The sequence below is a fragment of the Ceratotherium simum genome, chromosome 40, assembly GCF_057802395.1.
Source record: "Ceratotherium simum simum isolate JZ-2026a chromosome 40, ASM5780239v1, whole genome shotgun sequence".
NCBI classification, from domain to species: domain Eukaryota; kingdom Metazoa; phylum Chordata; class Mammalia; order Perissodactyla; family Rhinocerotidae; genus Ceratotherium; species Ceratotherium simum.
The window spans coordinates 7,991,029-8,015,975 of NC_141939.1; the positions used below are offsets into that span (position 1 = coordinate 7,991,029).

The following is a 24,947-nucleotide window of genomic DNA, read 5'->3' on the forward strand; positions in this document are numbered from 1 at the left end:
TACAGAATCTTAGCTTTTTTATTTGTAGAAAAAATGGACAAATTTCTCTCATCAAGATGTCACAAGAAATTAGGTAATAAAAGGGAAATATGGGAGTCCTAAAGTCATCTAGTGCTTTCCTCATAATTCCAAACAGAAAACAATAGTGAAAAAGTGTTCTCCGGTTTTGAAATCTCTCTATGTAACACAGAGATGCAATAAAACTGCAGATTTTGCTCATCTCACTTACAAGTTTAATGTTCTAATCAAGTCCTTCCTCTAGGGAAACTCATGTGATCAATTACTGAATTTAATTACACAATTCCACTTCAACTAGTCTAAAGCCATCCTAGAAGCAGAATTCCCCTTGTTCCTACAGGACCGTAGTAGCTAGTCTAGTATTCAGAATCACCACCATCCTTTACACCACAGTGCCTTCCCAGTCGCTTCTGTCGCCGTGGCCTGAAACAACGTATGATCGTAAACGATACATCTCAGTAGATATCTACAAAGACTAATCAAAAAGTCTCTTTAAGAATAAAATATCTTAGCCCTTTGTATATTAAATCAGAATCTGAAAGGTAAAGAATGTACATTATTTTCAAATATACCAACTACGTGCTCAAGTAAAAAACATAAACTGTCCTTTCATTCACGCCGCAGCTCCATCCGTGATGCTGTCAGCGGGAGGTGTGCTAGCAGACGGGGCGACGCCGTCAGCGGGACGTGTGCTAGGCGACGCCGTCAGCGGGACGTGCGCTAGCAGACGGGGCCTCCTCGCTGAAGGTCACTCCTGTCTGTTTCTACAACAAAGAAACAAAAGCCAACATTAGGTGAGTCGGTTGCCATATTCCAAACTTCAATTATGTAAACACTGTTACTCATTTGGAGACTGTAATTCAAGAAACAAATTACAAAAAATTTTAAATAAAACTTACATGTAAAAATAGCAACCCATTCCAGAGAGACAGTCAAGAAAAGTATAGAAACATCTTCCTCACGTACAGTATGAGGTTTTCTAGTAGCAGCCTAATCAACAGTACTGATCAGCACGGTGCTACAAAAAAAGATGCACTCTGAGTTGGTGGTATTTGAGTATGGTTTCAAAAGCAAAACAAGTAGCTCTAGTGACAGTGACGATGGTGTCACGTCTCATGAAAACAACAGCTTGCATTTATTGGGCAATATATATACCGACCCTAAGAGAGACTAGTATGTTATTATCCCCACTTTACAGATGAGGAAACTGAGGCACAGAGAGGTTAAAGTATCTTGGAAAAGGAATTGGTATTTGAATCCAGACAGTCTTGTTGACTGAAATAAAGAGTGGAGGTGATATTAGTGAAGGAGGTTATTCAATAATCAGCATGAGGAGTTCAAACCCCGGGAAAACAGTTCTGCAGAGTGCTTTGATGGAAATGCTCTGAGGTGTGTAAGTGCAGCTTACATCTCTTTCACAAAACAGTGTATGTGCAGGGAAGACGAAAAGAAAAAAACTTACAAGTAGAGTTCAAAAAAAGGGATAGAGTACACCTGGGCTTTCTCTAGATTATACATTGAGGGTAACATAAACAAGAATTTCTTGGTTATACATCAAACAAGTTCAGAGATGTTGGCGTTGTCTGTGTGTGGAGCGAGGCAAGGACCAGGGTCATTAATCATTCCCTCAATCTCTAAGAAATGCAGCTGGGAAATGTGAGAGCGGGGTTCCCCTTTATCTCTTCCTGTTGTGGATCTGTCCAGCCGGTGTCTCTAGTCAGGAGGTGTGGGTTTCAAGGTCATTTTGACACAGGCTGACGATGGCCTGCACGGCTGCTTCACAGGACAGCAGGGATTTTATTGTACTGACTTAAAGCCTACTCAGTTTGCTTGCTCGATTCGAATTTTATACCAAGGAGAGGGGTCCCAAAAATCTGCCCACAGTCTGATACTACCAGGAAGAGGAGTAAAACATAATTTCAGCACGAAACATTTCTTACAGTAATAGAATACTTCTTTCTTTTATTTTTTTTTAAAGATTTTATTTATTTATTTTCCTCCCAAAGCCCCAGTAGATAGTTGTATGTCATAGCTGCACATCCTTCTAGTTGCTGTATGTGGGACGCAGCCTCCGCATGGCCGGACAAGCGGTGCCTCGGTGCGCGCCTGGGATCCGAACCCGGCCCGCCAGCAGCGGAGCGCACGCACTTAACCGCTAAGCCACGGGGCCGGCCCAGAATACTTCTTTAAATAAAGGAAAACCAAGTACTTGGAACTCACCTACAAGGAGAGCTAAGGAAAAGGTCCACTGGACCACAGACGGGGCACTCCCCAGGGAGGCATGTGACCAGCGAGTGGTCTCCATTCAGTTTCCACACTCATCTCCTAGTTGCCTCTGAGAGTCTAGTCAATGTTTTCTCAACTGTAAGTGAAGCTACACTCTATTCTGAAGTACTAATATCTGCTAAAAAGAACTGACTTTTCCAATTTAATATTTTGCAAATTACACTGTTACAATCATAAGGTAGAAAGAACATTAACATATAAATTACCTGTCGATTTACTGGTGAACAAATACTTGGAAATTTAAAAAAAGGACAAAGAGAATGTAGAAAGCAACCAAAGAAAACGCAAGTGGGGGAAGGAGCCAGCTGCTTCAGAATGTGTGTGACAGTTTGTTGTTTTGTAACCTACACTTTTTCCCCCTTTATTTCTATCCACTATTTCAAATTATATTATCTTAGTTCTAAGAGGGCATTTGAGGAGAGGGACTGACAAATTAATGCGGTACAGGTTAATAAGAATGCAGAAAAAGCTGGAGACCGCTTTTGAAGGATGTTCAGTCAGGATAAGAGTTTCATCTGTCTTTAAATATCTCAAGGGTGGTCAACCACCAGAGAAAGCACATTTTGTTTCCTTTCTGGAGACTGAAGGCAATGGCAACAATTACACCTGTAGCACTCTGGCTCAATACAACGGAATTCCTAAAAACAAGAGCCATTCAACAGAATGTGCTGCCTCATAAAGTGGTTTAGTCCCAGCAGGAGGCCGGGAGCTGGTTAGGAAAACGGCTACAACAGATCAACCTTTCAGCTTTCTAATTCCCTGAAATCAGTCTCCCTTTTTCTTCCACACTACAGTCTCTCTTCCTCTCATCCGACTTAAAGATGTCTATCTATCTTTTCCTCACAGATCCTAAATATTAAAAAAAAAAAAAAAAAAAAGACAAATTGATGCAGTTTGAATATTACTGATTTGGAAAAATATGCTTCCTCTTCCAGGATGGCAAAATTCAAAATTGGAAGCATCAATTCTTCCCAGCTAAAATAATCTGTAAGTTAATTATAATAAAAATTACTCTATGTGTATATATATAATCAATTACAATAAAAATTCTCATGGGATTTCTTTGACTTGGCAAAATGTAAAATGACATCATTTTGTTTTATCAACTGCAAGCTACTTACCTAGTAAGGCTGTGTTTTCACTTGCATCTTCTTTAAAACCGGCACTGCACTGCGGCACGGATTCGTTAGTGGAAGATGATGGTAAGGTGCTCCCTTCACTTCTGGCATCATCTTGTAAAGTAATACTCAAATTTGCAGCCAAAACACTTCCAGGGGTCGATTCTGGAGCAGGCGTCTCCTGCTCGTCCTCAAGCTCTCCCTTGAGAGTTAGAACAAAAGAAAATGTCTTTTCTAAGTAACACGATCAAAGTTCACCTATCATCTTTTGCTCATGATTCATACAAAATATTTTTTATACATGGAATATGGCAAAAAGCACATCCATGTGTTTTTTATTTACCATTATTAGAATATGAATTACTTCTCCATAAGCAGCTTTTCAAGACCTAAATGCTTTTTTTCTCTAAAATCTATTTTTCCCCTTGATACAAGCAATGCCACCTTTTAAACTACTTATTGACGGAAAGTGAAGCTTTGTCAACAAACGCACTTTCCTGCTGTCTTCAACAGAAAGTGTGATAATCAGTCTGTCTGCTGGTCCCGTATGGCCATAACTGTGAGCTGGAATTACAGCCTCTAACTGCTGTACCGTTTACGGTGAGACATAGGGTGTCGGAGATGAACAAGCTTTCTGAAGAACAGAGCTTCAGACTATATTTTGGTTCACTTAAAAACAAGACTTCTGGCTCCTTCCTTATAGACAGGGTGTCTGTCCATCATCTGTCAGTTTGCCTCCAACTTCCCCCATCTGCTGCTTAAAAGAAGAAAATAAGATCATGGAAGTGAGGGCTGAGACTATATAACCATTACTACATTAAGTCTCAAAATTTGGGGGCTATCCAGAAAACTTTTTTGATTAATCCCAGAGTCAAAGCTGTGTTGGGACCAGATGCAACTGCTGGTCGAGTGACCGAGGAAATGAGGGTTACTGGGGGTTCACCGTGACCCACCTTCACTTCAAGTGAAAACATCGAGGTCATTCCGCCTCCCCTCCTCTGGGCTCTCAGGGCCAAGGACACTGCCGGCTCCATTAGTGTTCTAGAACCCTCCTCCCCACTCCCGAATATCATGTGGTACACTGCCGACTTCTCATCGGTAACTAAACACCCTCAGGACATGACTCCTGACACACCAAGCAACAAACCCTGCCGAGCTGCCATAACGTCCACATTTCCACTCAGCCCACCCCAATCTGTTTTTCCAGGTATTTATCGAACTACCTGCCAGTATCAAACCCCACAGGTTCACACCCCTGTGGACATGTCGTCAATCTGCAGTATGCTAATCTGCCAGACAAATACTCTAACACCCAGCTCAGACGCCCCTCTAAAAACCACTCCCTTTACCTTCCCATTTCCAGCTGGCAGTCAATTCCTCCTTCCTGTGTTCCCACGGCATTCCAAACACACCTCTGGGCCATGCTGTTTGGGTGTATGCCCTGACCCTTGACCAGTCCAGAGAGTGGAATCCCCAAGAGCCCATGAGCGGAAGGGCTGTGTCTTATTCCTCTTTGTCTCCCCAGAGCCAAGTTCACATCTAGCACCTAAGATAGCACTCCTTTGATAAAATTGCCAAATGAATGAAGACAACATTCATGCGATGTGAGTATGGCACATTAAAGTGCTTACAGCTGCAAAGCAAGCACCACCCTTGAAGTCTGTGTGGCGAGTGCTGGCAGCTCTCTCACTGTGCTCACTTTCTTGGAATTAAGAGTGTGCCATAACTATCTATAAAATCCAATGCAGGAGAGGCCAATGGGTCTAAAGAAAATGGTACACTTGTCAGAAGATAAAACAGAATTAAAGGCAAGACAAGTCGGGCCGGCCCCGTGGCTTAGCAGTTAAGTGTGCGCATTCCGCTACTGGCGGCCCGGGTGCGGATCCCAGGCGCGCACCAACGCACCACTTCTCCGGCCACGCTGAAGCCTCATCCCACATACAGCAACTAGAAGGATGTGCAGCTATGACATACAACTATCCATTGGGGCTTTGGGGGGGAAAAAAAGGAGGATTGGCAATAGATGTTAGCTCAGAGCCGGTCTTCCTCAGCAAAAAGAGGAGGATTAGCATGGATGTTAGCTCAGGGCTGATCTTCCTCACAAAAAAAAAAAAATGGCAAGACAAGTTAATTTCTTAGTTTGATTTAAAATTACTGTAGGTTTCTGTTCTTTAAAAAGGAAAGTAAGCTTTATGGGGATACATAATCTATCTTTGTGAAATTAACATTCTAAGAAAGCAATCCAACCTTACATAAAATGAAGAATCTTGATTTTTGATATATGAAATATTTATGTAGATACATTTCCAAAAACAAAACTCATGAGGATTAAAGTCGCAATGCTAAGGTCAGTGAAATTCCTTATATAGAAATTTACAGAAAGAAAAGCAGGTTTAAAAATTACTGACTAATAAAGAAAATAACTTAAAGTGAGCTTCAGAGTATGTCTAAGGAAGGAAAAGAGGAAGAAGGAAAATTTTGCCAAGAAAACGACCGTCAGGGCCGGCCCTGTGGCTTGGTGGTTAAGTGCGCGTGCTGCAATGCTGGTGGCCCGGGTTCGGATCCCGGGTGCGCATCGAGGCACCACTTCTCCGTCCATCCTGGGGCCGGGTCCCACATACAGCAACTGGAAGGATGTGCAGCTATGACGTACAACTATCTACTGGGGCTTTGGGGGGAAAAAATAAAATAAATAAAATCTTTAAAAAAAAAAAAAAAAGAAAACGACCGTCAAGGTCCCTGTATCTGTTGTCTAAAATGCTGTCCCAGGAAGCAGCTTCTTGTCTGGGGTACAGGCACCGGGGCAGAGAGGGGATGAGCCAAGCTCACTAAAAAGCACATTATGGCATGCTAAAGAAAGCCATCATTATTAAAAACTGTGAATAAATGAATGTTAGAAATTCTAGAGGAAAGACAAATTTTCTAGACATGAAAGTGGATGAGTTTTCAGTAAGACAGTTCTTGAATGCCGAACTTCTCCCTTCCTGTACCTATGGTGAGGGCATTCCAGAACTCACACTGGAAAAATGTGATTCACAGGAAATAACAGTGGCTATTAAGGCGGTGGTCTCTCAACTATGCTAAGCTAGAAGGTGAGAGGACACTGGAAGCAGACCCGCAGTCTTGAGGGCTGTTATGGCTTTAAGTCACATAAAATGATGATCACAGAAAACCTCTTTGTAGTTTCTAACTCTACAATAAATGCTACAAAAAAACTCTAAAAATATGTTTAGCAACAAGAAAAATATATCTGATATTTGAATTACTTCTTTCAAGGATCCTTATTTCAAAACTATTTACTATTTAATCAAGAATATTTTGAGACATTAATAGATTATATGAAGACTCTAAAAACAATATAAAATTTAACAATCTAGGAAAAAAATCTGTTTTTCCCTCTCTCTGGCCCCTCCTTTTGGGTAGGATAGTAGTTAAGAGCTTGGACCCTGGAATTAAGCAAAGTTGTATCTGAAAGCTGATTCTCCATTAACTAACTAGCTGTGTCACCTTAGACAAGCTACTCAGCTTCTCTAAGCTCGAGTTTCTAACTAGTAACATAGGAAGAGGAACAGTGCTTAACCTCACCGAGCGGCCGCATTAAATGTAATGACATAGGTATGGCAGTTAGCACATGGCTACTTACTCTTACGCGTTCTCTTTCACTTTGTCCTCATGTCTCTGTTTTCTGAGGGAGGCCCTATGACCATCTAAGTATCACAAACTGATGGACAAATTCCACGCAGGACAGATTTCCCAGCAGTATTTGACTGTGAAGGCCAGGAATCGGGAGAATGGGTGTCAAGAAGCGTTGGCTTCGGTTTCCTCATATGTAAAATGTGCACCTTGAGCCAGAAAATGTATGAGGCTCCTTCCATTTCAAACATTTTATAATTCTTGTTTATAGGAAACTGACAAGCATAGATACACTCTGCAGTGTAGTGTACCAAAATACACTGCTCTTAGTAATTACACACTCTCTGGGGAAACATTCAGCATATTATTCTACAATCACAAATTCAGTTCATTAATTTTTTGGAATGTCTTAAGAATTCATTTTTAATAAAGAGGAAAACTTCTTCAGAGAACCACAGGATAGTATAAGGAGCATTTGGTCCATTCCTCTTGCCTCTGGTCAGTAACGAAATCCAACCACTCAGAAGAAGCGGGGCAGAGATCGAATATAAACAAAAATGCAACAAACCCAATATCCCAGGGCTTTGATGACATCAAGTTTACACATTGGACACGTGCGGTGATCCAAAAGCCATGGGTCAATGCATATTCTATGAAAAATATGCCTAAAAAAATTAAGTATGTGTTAATGTTTTAAAATAAATGTTTATACCTTATAAAGGAAACAACACATTCCACCAACTCATCTTCTCATTACAAGTTAAATGATGTCAAATCAACATTCTAGTCTACTCACTTACCCTAGGTAATTATCTATTCTATTTTCCATGTTAAACAGAATCTGGCATTTATAGGGAAATTTTCCCTTCACCCCACAAAAACAGCATCGTTTGTTTTCACCTCATGCTAGGCTGTATTTTTATGTGCCTCTCTAAGTTACCTGAAAGCCTTTTGGGAATAAATGTGGCATAAGTAAACTAATAGTAATGAACTAATACCTGACAGTGTCTTATATAAGTCTATAAAATGACTCCAATAGAAATACAGTAAAATAGTAACAAATCATCTCTCGGTTGTAGGCTTTAAAAACACTTATTTTCTGTCATATATTTTTGTATACTCTGTATTTTTCTATAATGAACACCTATCACTTTGAGAATCAAAAAAGGAAAAATCGCCTATGTATTTTCTTCTTTCACTGATTTGTCTAGTCAGCTAGCTTTTCCTCCTCGGTGGTGAATCTATGTTTGTGAACCAGTTCTCTACCCTCGCTGCACCTGCACCACAGGCTGTTCTGAGGAGGAAACGTGTAGTGTGCTCACCACAGTGCTGGGCTCAGTGAACACTCAGTCACTGTTTGTCATTACGGATGTTGTTGTTTGCAGACCTTCTCTTCAAACAGAAATCTGCTTGATGCAGTTAAAAATAACACAATTACATAACATAGTCTAGCCCAGCTTGTCTTTTGACCTTTCCATCCTCAAACTGAATCTGAAGCCGACTGACCCACAGGAATAACTTTCACAAAAACACAAAAGAAACATCTTGGCTTTACTGAGAAATATGTTAAATAAAGCACAGGAGAAAATGGCGGGAAAAATAAAAACCCCAATAAGGAGACCAGGAAATGTGCAGATGTAACACGTCTGCTTATACAAAACCCAGGTTGGCCATCAGCATGTATCTGGTGCCATAGAAGGAAATTAGCCTCGGGCTGCTTATTTGTGCAACATCCTAAGTCAGAAAACTTGCCCTGAACTGGCCTGGAGTAAAAATTCTTTTCTATTTTAATAATTTTCTACAGGACATGATCACCTGATACTGACCCCAATTCACTGAGTACCCACCACACCAACCCATATAAATGCCTGTAGATTTAAATTAGCTATCTTTATTCAGAAAACTTTATTTTGTTATTCTGATACTCCTTCCTTCATTTCCTCCACAGAATTATTGAGAACGTAATCTGCTATACAGTACTGGTATATGTACAAAAGTACTTTGCAAACATAAAGCAAAACATAATTATATACTAGCTTGTGACCTGCTTCTAATAGGTGGGAAGTATAATTAAAATCAATCAGACTTAAAACATATTATAATTTTTATACAGCTTTCTGCTAACAAAGCAATTCTTTTAAAAAGTTATTAAAGTATCCCATTATTAAAAAGGAAACATAACTTCCTGTTGGTTAAAAAAAAAAAAAAAGCAAAAGCCCTAGCGTACCCAGCGTAAAGAGAGGAATATTTATTTTACACAACCCCAAAAAGAACCCAAACCCTGGGTGCAAATAATACTGAACCACTGCCTGCCTTGTCCCACTTTCTTCTGGCCTCTCCCCTGGGTCCTTCACCCATCGTGGTTCAGTTTCCTTTCTCCCAACACAGCATACTTTAGGCATTGCTGAATGTATAATGGAATTCCCAAAGAAGCCTTGCTTATAAGACTAAAGGCCAATCTATGACAAAGGTATATAATGGGTCTTAATGGTCACCTAAAGTCTCCTAAACAAAGCAATTTTAAAGTAAAACAATACAGGAGGAGCCTTGAAGACTTGAAACTTCTTTTCTAAAAGAAGAGATGATCACAAGATCATCACACGATAGCAACACCTTCATATTATAAAAGACACGTTACTCTTTTGTCAGAAACCTGCAACTTGTTCAGTAATTTTTAACATCTCAGGAGGTAAAAGGAACATACTTGCATGGCAGAATTCTGATGATATCCTTTACTTTAAAATTTTCAATACACACTGCACAATTTTCAGCATCAACATCGATTCCCTGTAAAAAGAAGAGGAAAGAGTTTACTAAAGCCTTGGTAAATAGTATATTCTTGGTGAAACTCACAACAACCTGGGTAAAGCAATGATGAATTCTACTCTACACTGGCATAACCTGAAATTAAAGACAGATAATTTCTACTCAGTATTTACTTTTTACCATTATCAAGAGATTCTTTCAAGAATCTGGCTGAAAAGGAAAAAAATTCATAGTCTACCAAATCAGACATGAATAGTGTTTAAATACTTGGCTAGGTTTATCGTGTTTTTCTTTGAGGAAGACTGGCACTGAGCTAACATCTGTTGCCAATCTTCCTCCTTTTTTCCCTTTTTCTCCCCAAAGCCCCAGTAGATAGTTGTATGTCACAGTTGCACACTCTTCTAGTTCTTCTATGTGGGACACCACCTCAGCATGGCTTGATGAGCAAGTGCGTAGGTCCGTGCCTAGGATCCGAACTGGTGAACCCCGGGCTGTCGAAGCGGAGTGTGCGAACCCAACCGCTACGCCACGGGGCCGGCCCTCTCACTGTTTTTTCAACTTAACAAAGGTAAAAAGACACAAAAATTGCTAGGGAGGAAGCAGGCTTGTGACAAAATTTCCACTTCTAAGAATCTATGGGCCATAAACCTTTTCGGTGGTGTTAGACCTCCCCCGACTTCCTTGGCTACCCTCTGGATCTACCCACCTGGCCTCCTCTCATCAACCAGAGCAGGTGGGCCAGTGTGGTCATGTGACCCAAGACAGGCCAATGAGACTCTCAGGGTTCTGGGAAGGGGATTTGGCAACTACCAATCAGAGTCTGCGTGCAGCTTGTGCAGGTTCATTTTATGGAACACGGCTACACTGTCCTTACGTAATCATTTAAAAATATATTTAGGGGCTGGCCCGGTGGCTCAAGCGGTTAAGTGCTCGAGCTCCACTTCAGCAGCCCAGGGTTCTCAGGTTCGGATCCCGGCGTGCACCGATGCACCACTTGTCATGCCATGCTGTGGCGGCATCCCATATAAAGTAGAGGAAGATGGGCACAGATGTTAACTCAAGGCCAATCTTCCTCAGCAAAAAAAAGAGGAGGATCAGCATCGGATGTTAGCTCAGGGCTGATCTTCCTCACATACACAAAATATATATATATGTACATATATATTTAGCCATGTTAACAAGCAAGCATTAAAAATTGATTTTATATGTAGATATTGTTAGCAAACATTGCATTAAAATTAATTTTATAACATTTAAAATTATATATTGCAACTAAAGTAAATATTATCACTTATTTATCATATGCCATGCAAGAATGATGAAATAATTTTTAAAGTTCCTAATAGTTTGCAAGCTTATGCCTTACTGTGAATGAGTCCACAAGAGAAGGAAAATTAGAAAACAAACACCAGTCTCCAGGACTGGACAAGACGTAGATGCAAGAAAAACACATTTTTCTGTACAAGTTTAAAATGTAAAATCATCAGAAAATCCATGTATATACCTCATGGACCCATTTACGGATCCTTTTTTTAAAACCATTATGGTGACAACTTTCAAAAAACAGTCCTTGGAAGCATATTTGCAAAAACATTCTTTTTTTTTTGTGAGGAGATCACCCCTGTGCTAACATCTGCCAATCCTCCTCTTTTTTTTTTTGTTTTTTTGCTGAGGAAGACTGGCCCTGGGCTAAGCATGCCCATCGTCCTCCACTTTATATGGGACGCCGCCACAGCATGGCTTGACAAGCAGTGCATTAGCGTGCGCCTGGGATCCGAACCAGCAAACCCCGGGCCGCTGCAGTGGAGCGCGCTCACTTAACTGCTTGCACCACTGGGCCGGCACCTGCAAAAACGTTCTGTACAGGAAGAGGATAATATCAATTTGCTTCTGTTCTCAAAGACCCGATTCAGTAAATTATACATATGAATCTATGTCTTCTCATATTTAAGGACTGAGATTCCCTGCTACTGGAGAGTAGAAGACATGTTCCAAGGGGAGCATAAGACTACATGCTTGTCCAATCGCTGGTTCGCCAAACGCACGTGGAGTTTAGCACAGGCATCCCTGGAGACTCTCCCCAAGGACGCTTGTGGGTTGTAAATCAGATGCCAATCTTAATCTTCAAATGAGATGGGAATTTTTCTTTTACTTTTTCTGTTCAATATATCCACATGGAAAGAAACCTTGTACCTTGTGCAAACTATTAAAATTCAACTGTTACTACACGGTAAAAGGCATTAGGGAAGGAATGGCAGCCAACAGTACAAGTCCAAGAGTATCTTAATATTAAATATATCACATAAACCATCAATATCAGATTTCAAAGTTTTAAAGTCAAAGGTCTATAATTTACTGAGTGTTATTTTCTATTTAATCCTTTAAGTAGGTTGGAGGAAGAGAGATGTACCACAAGTGCAGCTACTCTTTTCTTTGGAAGGTGGAGTGGAGACTAGAGGGCAGAACAGATTAAGTTTCAACAACTTAGTGAGATCACATGAAAATCAAAACAACTGAACCAACCCACAACTATGTCAACATAGTTATCGACGTTTCACAGCACAGAAAATGGACTATTAAAATAAATACTACTGCACTAGCAACTGTTTTCCTTTCAAGGAATCTATCCTCTAAGAATCCGAGGTTCTAGATTTAGGATCTGTCTTATTCCAAAAACACTTTAAAACTGTGGTATGATTTCGGCCTTTTAAGTTTCAGGTTGGTCATGTCAAATGTTTCTTTTTAGAAAAAGCAGTTTTAAAAACATCTTTTCTCTCCTTCTCCACAAATCCCAATATTTTCTCCTTGTATTTAAGAGAATCAAAGAGAACAGACACATGCTCTCAGATTTAACAGAGACGAATTTAAAGTATCAAGAGTCTATGGTATAGACTTTAACTTCTTTAGAATCACCTGTGCCTCACCAACAGGGAGAACGTTCTTCAACGACGGACATGTCGGCATTGTGCAGTATGGGAGCAACCAGCCAATGTGGCCATTTGAGCATTCGAAACGGAGCTGGTGTGACTGAGGAAGTGAATTTTAAGTTTAATTCCTTTAAATTCAAATAGCCGTATATGGCTAGCGGCTACCCTATTGGACAGTGCATGTCTGAAAGGTTCTTCACGTATACAGTCACGTGCCACATGACATTTCAGTCAACCATTTGACCACACATGTGATGGTGATCCCATAACATTAGTACCATACAGCCTAGGGGTGTAGTGGGCTACACCACCTAGGTTTGTGTAAGTGCACTCTGTGATGTTCACACATCAAAACTGCTAACGATGCGTTTCTCAGAACACATCCCCGTCGCCAAGCAACGCATGACTGCACAACAGAGTATTTCTGCCAACCCTTCTTTAAAACGAACACACATATGACAGTTAGTACCAGCCAAGACTCCCTATGTTTGATACTGTGAATTTAACAGATTGGAAAGTATTATTTAGACATATAAACAGATATGTATGTTAGTCTAAACCAAACCAAAAAAAAAAAAAAAAAAAAAACCCCACAAAAATATTACCTTTTCTCCATGCTTTACAGTATGAAGAGGAAGCTGACCAATAACCTTCTTAGTTTCTTTTCTATGGCTCTTAGGTAGGAAAAATATTATTATTATTATTATTGAAAATTTTAAGTGAGTATTTTTAAAAATTCACATGTTATTTTATAAGCAAGCTTATAGGAAAAATTTCACTTAAAAAGCAAAGTTAAGGGACTACAATGAAAATAACTGTAAAAAAAATTACCATATAAGTCTTAACATATAGGACAATCACATGTAACTTAAGAGCTTAAGAGTACTTATTTTCAATTCTTGATTCAATATCTGAAGAAGAAACCAATTCTTATGTCTGAATATTGGCAAGAAAGTAGTAAGCTGGGGATGAGGGTCCCATATATTCATCTACTAATATCCCTAAAAGGAAAGAGGCTTGCTAGTCGTTAGGTGGAAGACGACCCAGAAATGACTATCCACTGCCCACAGAGTCAGGAAGGGCTACTTTTCAAGACGGCAGAGGTTAAGCGTGAAATTCAAAAGGCCTGCCTGCCAAGCCTCTGGCTCTTCAACTGCCCTCTCCTTTGCTGGTACTGAGACAGTCCCTCTGCAGACAGATGGCTTTGAAAGCCGCTCCACAGGCAGAAAGGAAGCCCCTCCCACTCTGCGCCTCGCCTTCAGGCCAGGTGCTCTTTTTAAACACGGAACCAGTTCCCTTCTCCCTCATGCCTTTCTGTCATTCCTGTGTGTCCGGAAAAGGACAGAAAGGGTATCTGCAGGAGCAAAACATACAAAACGTGACCTGGATTTAAAGGTATCGAATCTACCGCAGAACAGAAAATGTAATATATTCAAATTAAAAAGTTATTTTCAAAAAAATCATATTAATACTTAAATATTATGAGTGAAAATGAAATTAAGCATACGGTCCCAAAAAAACAATATGGTCCAATATAACTTTAAGCAATATATATGGGAAATATTTATGAACTATCTTTTAAAAAGCAAAGTTAAAAAGAGTTATCTGTAATTACCTGACTTCCAAACTGTGAGCCAGTATATAGGAAACGCTGTATATAGTAAAATATCAGCCAGGCTAATGAGATGATCATCATGGTGATGAAGGCGATGGCCACAAACACCACAGACTGACCACCGATGAACTCCTGTACATGACGGGTGCCGACCCCTATGGTCACTTTGACTGGAATTCCTTTTTGCACCAGATCCAATAATTCTCTTCCTTTTGGGTAGCTAACCATAATGACCACTATATTTCCTGTTCCTGTAGGAAAGGACAAATAAATCAGTATAAAGAACACAAAATAAGATGCAGAGAAAGTTATGAAAATTGAGTACTATGGCTTGCCCATGCATATACATCTAAAAACTTTGATAAAATGGGATAATTTTCAAATAAAACGTAAGTTACCAAAACTGGTCCCAAAAGAGAAAACAGACTGATTATATTAGAAGTAGAATAAATCACTGAGAACTTACCCCCCACCCCCCACAAAGCAAGAGCCTCATTCAGTTTCACAGGTGAATTCTACCAACAAACCTTTAAGGAACAAATACCAATGATATTTAAATTGTTCCATAGCAGATTAAAAAAAATAAATTTTAAAATTACTTCTGAGATAATGAAACCAAACATGGTAATTAAAAACAAAAGAATCATACAGATCAATTTCATTTATGAATATTAATACATAATACCTAAAGTGTGCCCAGTAAACTCAGGGAGGAAATTTGAGAATTTCTACTATGATCACTATTATTTAACGTTGGTCTGAAGGCATGAGCAGACATAAGACAAAAAAATAAGAGAAATAGAAAAGAAGGGGTAAAATAATCAATTTTACATGAATCTACCTATAAATTAATGCATAAAATATCAATACGATTTTAAAAACCTTAAAAATGCTGCTTCTAAGGTTCACTTAGGGGAAAAACAACGAAAATGATCAGGAAAGCTTTTTAAACAGTAAAACCTGGATTATAAAGTTAAAGTAATTAAAACAGTGTGATAGTAACATATGAAGATGACCAGTATAACAGGGCAGAATAAAAAGTCCGGAAACTAGACCCAAAGATATAAAAGAATTGAGTACAGTCACGTGCTGCATTATGACGTTTCGGTCAATGACAGACCACATACACAATGTAGTCCCACGAGGTTAGGACCTGATAGCCGAGGTGTGTAGGGGCTATACCATCTAGGATGCTGTAAGGACACTCTGTGATGTTTGCACAACAAAAATCACCTAACGATGCATTTCTCAGAACGTTGTTAAACGACGCATGACTGTAAGTCATAAAAATGGAATTTCAAATCAATGGGGTAAAATGGATTATTAAAAAAAATAGTGTGGGAGCAACTGGGTATCATCTGAGGGCAAAAAAGCTACAGCCCTTCCTCACAACTTATGCCAAAATAAATTCCAACCAAATCAAAGATTTAAATATATAAAAAAGAGAAAACATAAAAGAGCCAGAAAAAATACGAGAATTAAAATTGGAGAAAAACCTTTCCAAGCATGAAAAACCATCTCCGAGTTTCTTTAAAAAAAAAAAAAAAAAAAAAAAAAAAAGGATTGGACCAACCATATAAAAACAAAATTTTCTGCATTGACTAAAAGAGAGCAAAATCAAGCAATTGAGATCTATAGAGCAAATGGCTAGCTGGGGAAAAATACATGAAACACAACAAAGACAAAAAAACGTTTCCTATAAGAAAAAGAGCCACAGAAAAACAAAGGAAATGAAGTCAGTGTGTAGAAAAGAAAATATAAGTGGGTTTTTAAAAAAATGGCAGCTTTAGTGAGGTATAATCCACACGCCATAAAATCTATCTTTTTAAAGCGAACAATTCAGTGGATTTTAGTATATTCACCAAGGCTGTGCAACCATCATAACTATCTAATTCCATAACATTTTCATCATCCCCAAAAGAAATCCTGTATACCTTAGTGGTCACTCTCCAACAGATGGATTTTAAACATATGAAAAATCATGATATAAATGAAAATATTATACCTATAAGATTGGCAAAGATCAAAAAGTTTAATACACTATATTGGCAAGAGTGTGCAAAAATGTGCACACTGTTGGGGGAGTGAATTATTACAACGCGGTATGGAGGGCAATGGCTATTGAAATTTTTTTTTTTTCCCCCAGTGAGGAAGATTGTCCCTGAGCTAACGTATGTGCTTCCTCTATTTTGTATGTGGGATGCCACCGCAGCATGGCTTGACAAGTGGTGTGTAGGTGTGCACCTGGGATCTGAACCCATGAACCCTGGGCCGCCGAAGTGAACTAAACCACTAAGCCACTGGGCCGGCCACTCAAAAAATTTTTAAATGCTCGTGTCTCTCTGATGCAGCAATTCCGCATTCAAGAACTTAATTGCACAGATATACTTAGATATGTGGGGTATCTATGAAAATACTTATTGCCAGTGTTTTTTCCGTTTTTTTCACAATCTAAATGTCCATCAATAAGAAAATAGTTACATAAATTACAGTATGTGTACACAGATTGAGGCAGCAGCTCTGTTAATACTCATAGTACTCATAATAGGAGAGAAAAAAGCAACATGTAAAAGCGTGGAAAAAAGATCTATATGGTCTTGTCAGTATAGACAACTCTGGAAGGCTACCCCGGAGCCTGGGGACCCTGAACAACTCTGGAAGAGGGCTTGGGCACACAGTAAAAATTCTGTACCATGTGCACATATGACTTATTCAAAAACCAACTTTAAAAACACATATAAAGAACGTTCCCTGGGGGGCTGGCCCGGTGGTGTAAGCAGTTAAGTGTGCGCGCCCCGCTGCGGAGGCCCGGGGTTCGCAGGTTCGGATCCCAGGCATGCACCAACGCACCGCTTGTCAAGCCATGTTGTGACGGCATCCCATATAAAGTGGAGGAAGATAGGCACGGATGTTAGCCCAGGGCCAGTCTTCCTCAGCAAAAAGAGGAGGATTGGCAGATGTTAGCTCAGGGTCGATCCTCCTCACACACACACAAAAAAAGAATGTTCCCTGGCATTATACTGAAGCCACATTATAACATTATTTTACTGTATAAAGTTAATCTGTAGGAAACCCACTGTGGCCCTCAGTCATCAGGATTCAGTTACTGAAACACCAGAAGGGCACCCTTCTAAGGTGGCTCCTGTGTGGAGGCTGATCCTATGACCAGGGCCTAAAAGCGTCACTTAGCAAGAGCCGTAGTTGTCTCAGAACTCACACAATCACCATGTCATCCCTGGGGAGACACAATAAGGAGTAAGGCATTTCTTGCCTTCAGGAAAATAAGCGTCTAGTAGCTAAGAAGACAGGTACAGAAACAATTATGGTAGTTATACCACTTATAATTATATGGCACTTCACAAGCTGAAAGCATAAACCTCCTTTCGTGGAAATTTTCAAGCACATACTAAAGTAGAAAGAATAGTACAGTAGAAAGAATCCCATGTATCTGTCTCAGTTAAAAACTTTATACAGAAAACAAAACTGTTTCTATGCCATGCTTACAGCTCCATACAATTTCTGGTACTGATATAATGTTCCTTGCGTGATAACAGGGAAAAACAACTTTGAAGCCCTTTCACATTTATATCTCATTTGAAGCAGAAAGAGGCCACGCATTATCGGTTTACACATGAAGGCTCAGAAATCTAAAGAGAGTTGCTCAATATCATACACCACCTGGAACAGCTAGTTCCAGGGTCAGAAGACCCAGCTCCTTCACAGTATCCCTGCCCTGCGCCCTTGTTGTGGGGGGACACAGGCTTCAAAGCCACAGACTGGGTTCAAATGTCACTCTTCCCCACTGTCTGGGTCCTCTCTGAGATTATCTCTTCAGCTGTAAGATGGAGGTGAGAATTCTTCTATTTTGGACTGTTGCTTATTTAATAAGAGAGTGGAGGAACAAAGAACTGCAGAAATGAAGTGACAATTTTGTCTGGGGTGGGAGGGAACTCTTTCCTTGGGAGTACATTTGAGCTACACCTTGAAGGACAGGAAGAGTTCACCAAGCAAAGGAGGGAAGTTTTCTAGGCTGTGAAACCATCATAAAAACATATTTGGGATGGTGACTGGTCCAGCTGGGTTAGTGACTAAAATATACGTAAAGGTATCTTGTCTATTTTATCCCCAGTGCCTCACATAGGAGCTGGCACACAGTAAGTGTTTAGTAAATACTTGCTAAATAAATGAATGAATGAGTGAGAGGTGGAAGATGAACTGGTACTAGAGAGGTTCTTGAATACCTAAAAAAAAATCTCAAGGGGGGTGGCCACTGACACACGATGATTATCAGAAGGATATCCTGAACTGAAAACACCTGTGATATCAATCTGAAATTTTCCACCTAGGAAATTAACCTTAGTTCACTGAGTTAACATTAATCATTAAAAAGAAATACTGTGCCTAGGATGAGGGCTAAACCATTTGCTATAGCACTATAATTATAAAAGCAAGACTGCTTCCAGGAACTACTTTAATAAAACTCAGAATAAAGACTCATTCTATTCCTGTGATTTGCTTTTCTGGGCCATTTTTTGGGATGTACTGGAGGCAGGGCAGTGGAATAAAAACACCCTAGCTCAGGGTCACTGCGTGCACAACCCCAAGGGGTGCCAGGCACGGGCGCTGGGTCTGGCCCTGCCCTTACCTCCCGATGCACCCTGTCTCCCTGGGCCAACCTGAGTGCCTCAGTGGCACAGGAGAGCAAATCACAGCTTATTTCCAAACTAGACAGCGAATTTCTTCACGGAAGGCACAGACACTCCAAGATTCAGGATAGCGTAGAAAAAGCCCTTAGAATTTTTTTTCTTCCGAAGGCCTTAACTTTGCTACCAATCATGCTTGATTAAAGGTCATCTTGCCCAACCCCCACTTCTCCTCAAGAGAACCTGTACACCTCACCCTTAGACAGGAAAACTCCTGGAAGGTAGTTTGTTTTATTTTTGTCTTACAATTAGCAAAAGATCTTTGCACATAGTATGTGATGATCATAAACCTATCTGTTAAATAATAATAAATACGAAATACAGTATTTTTTATCAAGGCAAATTATCCATAATAAAAAATTCTTCTGTGCCAAAAATAAAACAGTGTGTATTTCTGTTTCCTTTCAAATTTGTGTTCCTTTCTTACCACCTTGTCAAAAACTAAAACATGTAAAAAATTCTGTCTTGGTCAACAGCTTCAAAATTCTGAAGGGTTCCATTTGAGTCTAGTATACCACTTCTCTCAGAGAAACTATTTAAAGTAGTATTTCAACATTCTCCTGAAGTAGATGAGAGCTACTGAAATATTTAAAGTAGTGGATTAGATTTCTGTTCTAGAAAACTAATTCAGGAGGCAAGAAATACATTTTCAAGTTGCAGTTAAAATAATCCCATGAACTGTGAGGTTTTCTTTTTTCCAATAACTTAACTTCCATACCTTTTTTCTCCTAACCTGGAGAACTCCTGGTCAAATCTTGAAGATTCAGCACAAACTCAACTGAAGGCTTCTCAGCACCAGCCCCACCCAGCTTTTGTGTATGCCATGCACCAATGCCTCTTAGATGACTGACTATAATTTCTTTACAGGTCTCTCTCCCTCACTAGACGAGTACTTCCTGCTCTTATTTATTAGTTTTTGTAGCCCAGCATCATGCGTGATGGCCTATGGAAGAGTTTCTGCATGAAAGAATCAATGTGAAAAATTGGCTTATCTTCTAGTATTATTGTTGAAATGACCCAATAAGGAGAATGTCACAGACTCCTTTGCAGGGGAAATAGTACACCAAATATGAATGTCAGTGTCTTCGAAATTTGAAGCTATTATGCAAAACAGAAATGTGTTTATAGTTGGCTTGGGCGAGTTAGGAGGACCCCAAAATAAAGGTGATTCTCTTCTTGGAATTTTAAACTATGTTTTGGATAATTTGGCTTGCTCAAAAATATTTTGTATTTGTTGACTATACCACTCAACAAGCTTACTGAGAACTCTTTGCAGTTTTCCTAAATGCACTACTTTATCTCAGGCCTTCAGACTTTTGCAATGCTATCCCTGCCACCAAGAATGTCCTAGAACTCACCCGCCCCTATGGCACACCACACACACCCAGAGACACCTTCTCCATCAACTTAACTTGTCCTTCAAAACTCAATCTTTTTGGGAACAGTCCTGATTAATCCCACTCTCTGTGAGGCTATGAGGTGCCCTTCCTAGAGCACCAAAATACATTCTAAATTCAAATCTAAATTTTTAGACCATTTGTGAGTGCAGCATTAAAGATCATCAAGTTATCCATCATAAAAGCCTATTTACCATGCTCTGCAAATACAAAATGCACCTCTCTCTCAAGGTCGGGGACTTCTTAAGCACCTCTGTAATCTCCCTCCACCCCAACTCCGGCCCCTTCCCCAGACACAGCTCTAAGCCCTGCCAGTACTTGGCACTTGGTCAACACCTGTTCACAGAATGAAAGTGCCATTTGAAACAGCCAGGCCAAGACTTCAGCTCAAGGATCATCCCGTTTATTAACCAACAATACCCACACCAAGGCCAATACCCTATAAAAGCTTTCTTTTCAATGATCTGACTTGTATCAATTTTACCCATCTTGGTCAAACTAATTTCTATGCAGTCATCTTTGCAAATAATTCCCTCTGAGGCCCCAACCATATCTGCAAAGTTCTGTTTATCACTCTCAAAGGCAGGGGTGTGTCTCATGCATTTCTATCGTGAGCGGGCACAACATGTGGCCGGGAGTGGCTGCTCTACCCGTCTGCTCAAGTCAAGGGAATCAACTTTAGGCATTAGAGTAACAGTCCTTACAGGTGTTCTGATAGAATATTATCTTAAAGGCACAATTTATTTAAGAACCACAATAAAATACTGATTTAAATCCAAACTATCTTGTACGGGATTCTAGTAGAGTCAAGCAACGGGTTTAAGAAAAATTGGAGAAATTCTCCCTGAGACTTGGGAAGAGACTATCATGATTGGATTTTACAAATAGCCACCTCTACCTATTTTGTTGAACACCAGTGTTACACAGGAACAGTGAGACCCACTGAATTAGCGCTTTTTACTGGTTCTAGCCACATTCTGACAAAATACAAGAAACCTAACTTTGAGCTGCCTGCAAAGTTCTGTGTAACATTTCAAATTCAGGTATGTCAAAGGTGGTTCCTCTTCTGACTAAACTCCAATCATTCCATGCTTAATTCTATTCCATTTTCAGAAGGTCATGATACATCTGTACCCTCGGCCCCAATCAGGCAAGGTTCTGTGAGGGTCATTCTTCTCCATTTCTACAGTCACCACTATAGTATTGGCCCTTATATTTCTACTTGGACTAGTCCAACAGTCTAGGTGGATTCTGTTTCCAGTTTTTTCCTCTGTTTAATCCATTAGCCACACTGCTACCAAATTAATCTCCCTTTACGTCATGGTTCAAAACATTGGATAATTCTGTCATCCCCTCTCCCCCTGGACATTTAGCAACATCTGAAGACATTTTGGGTTGTCACAACTGGGGGAGTGCTACAGGAATCCAGCGGGTAAAGGCCAGGGATACTGCTAAACATCCTGTAATGCACAGGACAGCCCCTCCCACAACAAAGAATGATCTGGCCATAGATTACCTCCTTGTTACCATGGGCCAGTCATTTAAATTCTTTGAGCATCAGTTTCCTTATCTGTAAAATGGGGTTAAAGTGCATACCTTAGAGGGCTGTCCAGAGGATTATGTGAGCTGCTGTATGGAGAATACTGAGCACAGTGCCTATGCACTGGGTACTTTCACATTTTTAAAAAACTGCTAATTCTGTTACTTTTGTCTGTTTTCTCAAACAGAATGATTCTCATGGTAAAAAGGCTAGAATGGACACTGATAATGGAAACAGAACCTCATGAGAAGAGGATTTAAAATAAACATCAATGAGGTGTTTTTCTAGGCCTGGATAAATTCTATGTCAATAATATAAGCAAGGTTGCTGAACCATGGATAGAACAAGTGCTATTAGCCTGGAAAGACGTTAATGTCATCAGCAAAAAATGCAGTAAACAGATTAAGAAAATTGGAAACTGATGAGCCTGCCATTGAAAAGAAAAGGTCTACGTTAAGATATTGTAGACTCAGAACTGATTGCAAGGACCCAGAATCAGAGAATTCTTACACACTAACCTTTCCTTGTCAGAACCACTAAAGTTGGGGAGCACTGTCAACAGGATGTACCTGGAATGCGCAATGTGAAACCTGACAGGCCTTCTCATGACAGTCTTGTGGAAACATGGGTTGGGTACAAGGACAATTAGGTAGACCTGTAATCACTGGAATAACTGCACCCAAGGTGATGCCTCGCCCAATGCCACCACAAAGACATCTGCTCTCATTTCCTCTCCAAGCCCAATTCCTTTCTGTTGCAACTGAGGAATTTTCCCTCTACTCTCTGAGGCCAACCTCTCCACAAGCATCCAGGACACAGCCTTCCCATCTTCTCAAAGACCTGACTCTTTCAGTTACCTCTTCTCTATCGTTGATCTCTACTAGATCACTCCCATCCAACTTCACATATGCCTTACCATGTCTATCCTACCCTCCCCCACCCTACAGCTGCTGCCCATTTCTCAGCACCTCCCCAACCCTCACAGTCAACCTTCTCGAAAGAGTTGTTCTAACAATCTGTTCTAACAATCGTCACTTCCTCACCTCTCGACTTCCGTTCCCATCACTCTGCTAAAACTGGCCAAATCCAAAGTCACTTTTCTGTCCTCATTTTATTGTTAGGTTCTGAACTTGCATTCAAAAAAGACAAAACAGAATGAAAAACAAAAGTAGAGGAAAAAGGATGTCTGACTTGCAGCAGCAGAAACTTGAAAAAGATTTTAGTCACAGTAAGTTCAGAATGAGTCTTGATCTAAGAAGGCATAACAGAAGTATGTTCGCTCTGCTGTGTACTGGTCCTGCAGCACTCGGAATTCAGTTCTGAGGATAATGTCTTGCAAAATAAGACTTTTAAACTATCGTTACCGCTTGAAAATGCAACCTGTTGCCCTGGGGAAACGTCTGTGTGTAGGAAGGATGGCCTGGCAAAAAGCAAGATCTTTTCTTGAATGAACACAACTTTAAAAATTTCATCTAAACTCAAGCCTCAAGGAATCTGATTGCCAGTAGAGCCCTTATACTTAGCAAGAGAGAAAACATACCCCAACTTAAATCGAGATTTTCTGACCCAAAGTTTAGAATGCAGACATGGTTCATGAAAGTAAAGAAACCGGCGTGCCACCAAGCCAGGACATTACGTTGGTGAAGGGACAGCCAGACCGTGGAGTGCGCTGGGAAAGAGCTTCAATTCCTACCCCACCTGACTTTGGGAAACGCTGAATTTTGGAAAGGGCCCATGATTAGGAATCATGAGACTACCCATCGGTTAGAACCACAGTCCTCCTTCCGTGGGTTTTAATTTCTTTCGTCTCCTCATCGCCCTCCTCCAGAGGGCACCTCCTTTCACCTGAACGAACCAGGGCGAAGACCCAATCCTGTCTGTAGGATTGCCTCCCTCTCCACGACACCCCCGGGGGTCACACCGAGCAAAGCTAGTCTTCCCTGACAGTTTCTGACGGCCACAGGCCGTCCAAGCCGCGCTCCCGGGCCACCTCGCTGCCCGCCCCTTGGGATCAGGTCCGAGGACGAGAAGGCCGCGGGCCACGGCTGCGGCGCTGGGATGCCCCCGCCACAACCCCGCGCCCCCCGGCTCACCCGCGTGCGCCATGGGCGCGGTGAGGTTCCCGTAGCGCTCCTCGTTATAGAGAACCACGGCCGAGGCGTTCCTCCGCGCCGCCACCAACACCTTGTCCTTGAAGGTGCAGCCCCCGCGCGCCACCAGGGCGACCCAGGGCGCGGCCCCCCGGCCGCCGGGCGCGGGCACGAAGAAGCTCGTGTCGGGCGCGCAGCCCTCGGGGTCGCGGTCCGCCGCGCGCGGGACGCCCACCAGGCCCTGCGCGCCCTCCTTGGGCGAGCTGTCGCCGAAGCGGCCGCTCTCCGAGACGCTCCACGCGGTCCGGTTCGTCTGTGGGTCCACATACTCGGTGCTCACCACGGCCGAGTACCACTCGAGCGCCCGGCCCCGGGCCCCGCGCGCGCACAGGGCCAGCGCCAGCAGAGCCAGCGCGCCGCGGGCACCGACGCCGGCCCTGGGCCGCCGCCGCCACGCCATGGCCCCACCGCTGGGCCGACGACCACCGGGCCGGGGCGGGAGCCGGGCGACTACCTGTGCCGAGGGCGCGCGCGTGCCAGGCCGCCGCCGAGCCGCCGAGAGTGAGGCGGCGCGGGGCGCACGCGCACCTGGCGGAGCGGCGGGGGCGGGGCGGAGCGAGGGGCGGGGCCTGCCTTGGCCCCTCCCCTTCCCAGACCCGGGCGCGGTGCGCGCGGGCTGCAGACCGGCGAGTGTGTAAGAGAGTCTCGGGTTACGCGCGGCCAGGGGGGCCCGGGACCTCCGGCGGGTACACCAGGCAAAGGCTTGCGCCACGCCGGGCACCCTTGGTCTGGGGCCGAGCTTGTGCAACGGGACCTCTAGAGTCCCCGAAGCTAGGGGAAGTGACTGCCGGAGA

The 24,947-nt window shown here is 41.7% G+C and overlaps 1 protein-coding gene across 1 annotated transcript; it reads right to left on the reverse strand.

The window, feature by feature from the left end:
• On the reverse strand, nucleotides 1–24,608 carry RNF149 (ring finger protein 149). Its single transcript, XM_014791585.2, has 7 exons — nucleotides 24,097–24,608; nucleotides 14,364–14,614; nucleotides 13,354–13,422; nucleotides 9,760–9,842; nucleotides 7,624–7,720; nucleotides 3,426–3,624; nucleotides 1–782 (listed from the first exon to the last, which is right to left on the reverse strand). The coding sequence occupies exons 1-7, from the start codon at nucleotides 24,551–24,553 to the stop codon at nucleotides 739–741; spliced, it is 1,200 nt and encodes a 399-aa protein (XP_014647071.2). The 5' UTR covers nucleotides 24,554–24,608; the 3' UTR covers nucleotides 1–738.
• Between the last annotated feature and the right edge of the window lie 339 nt (nucleotides 24,609–24,947).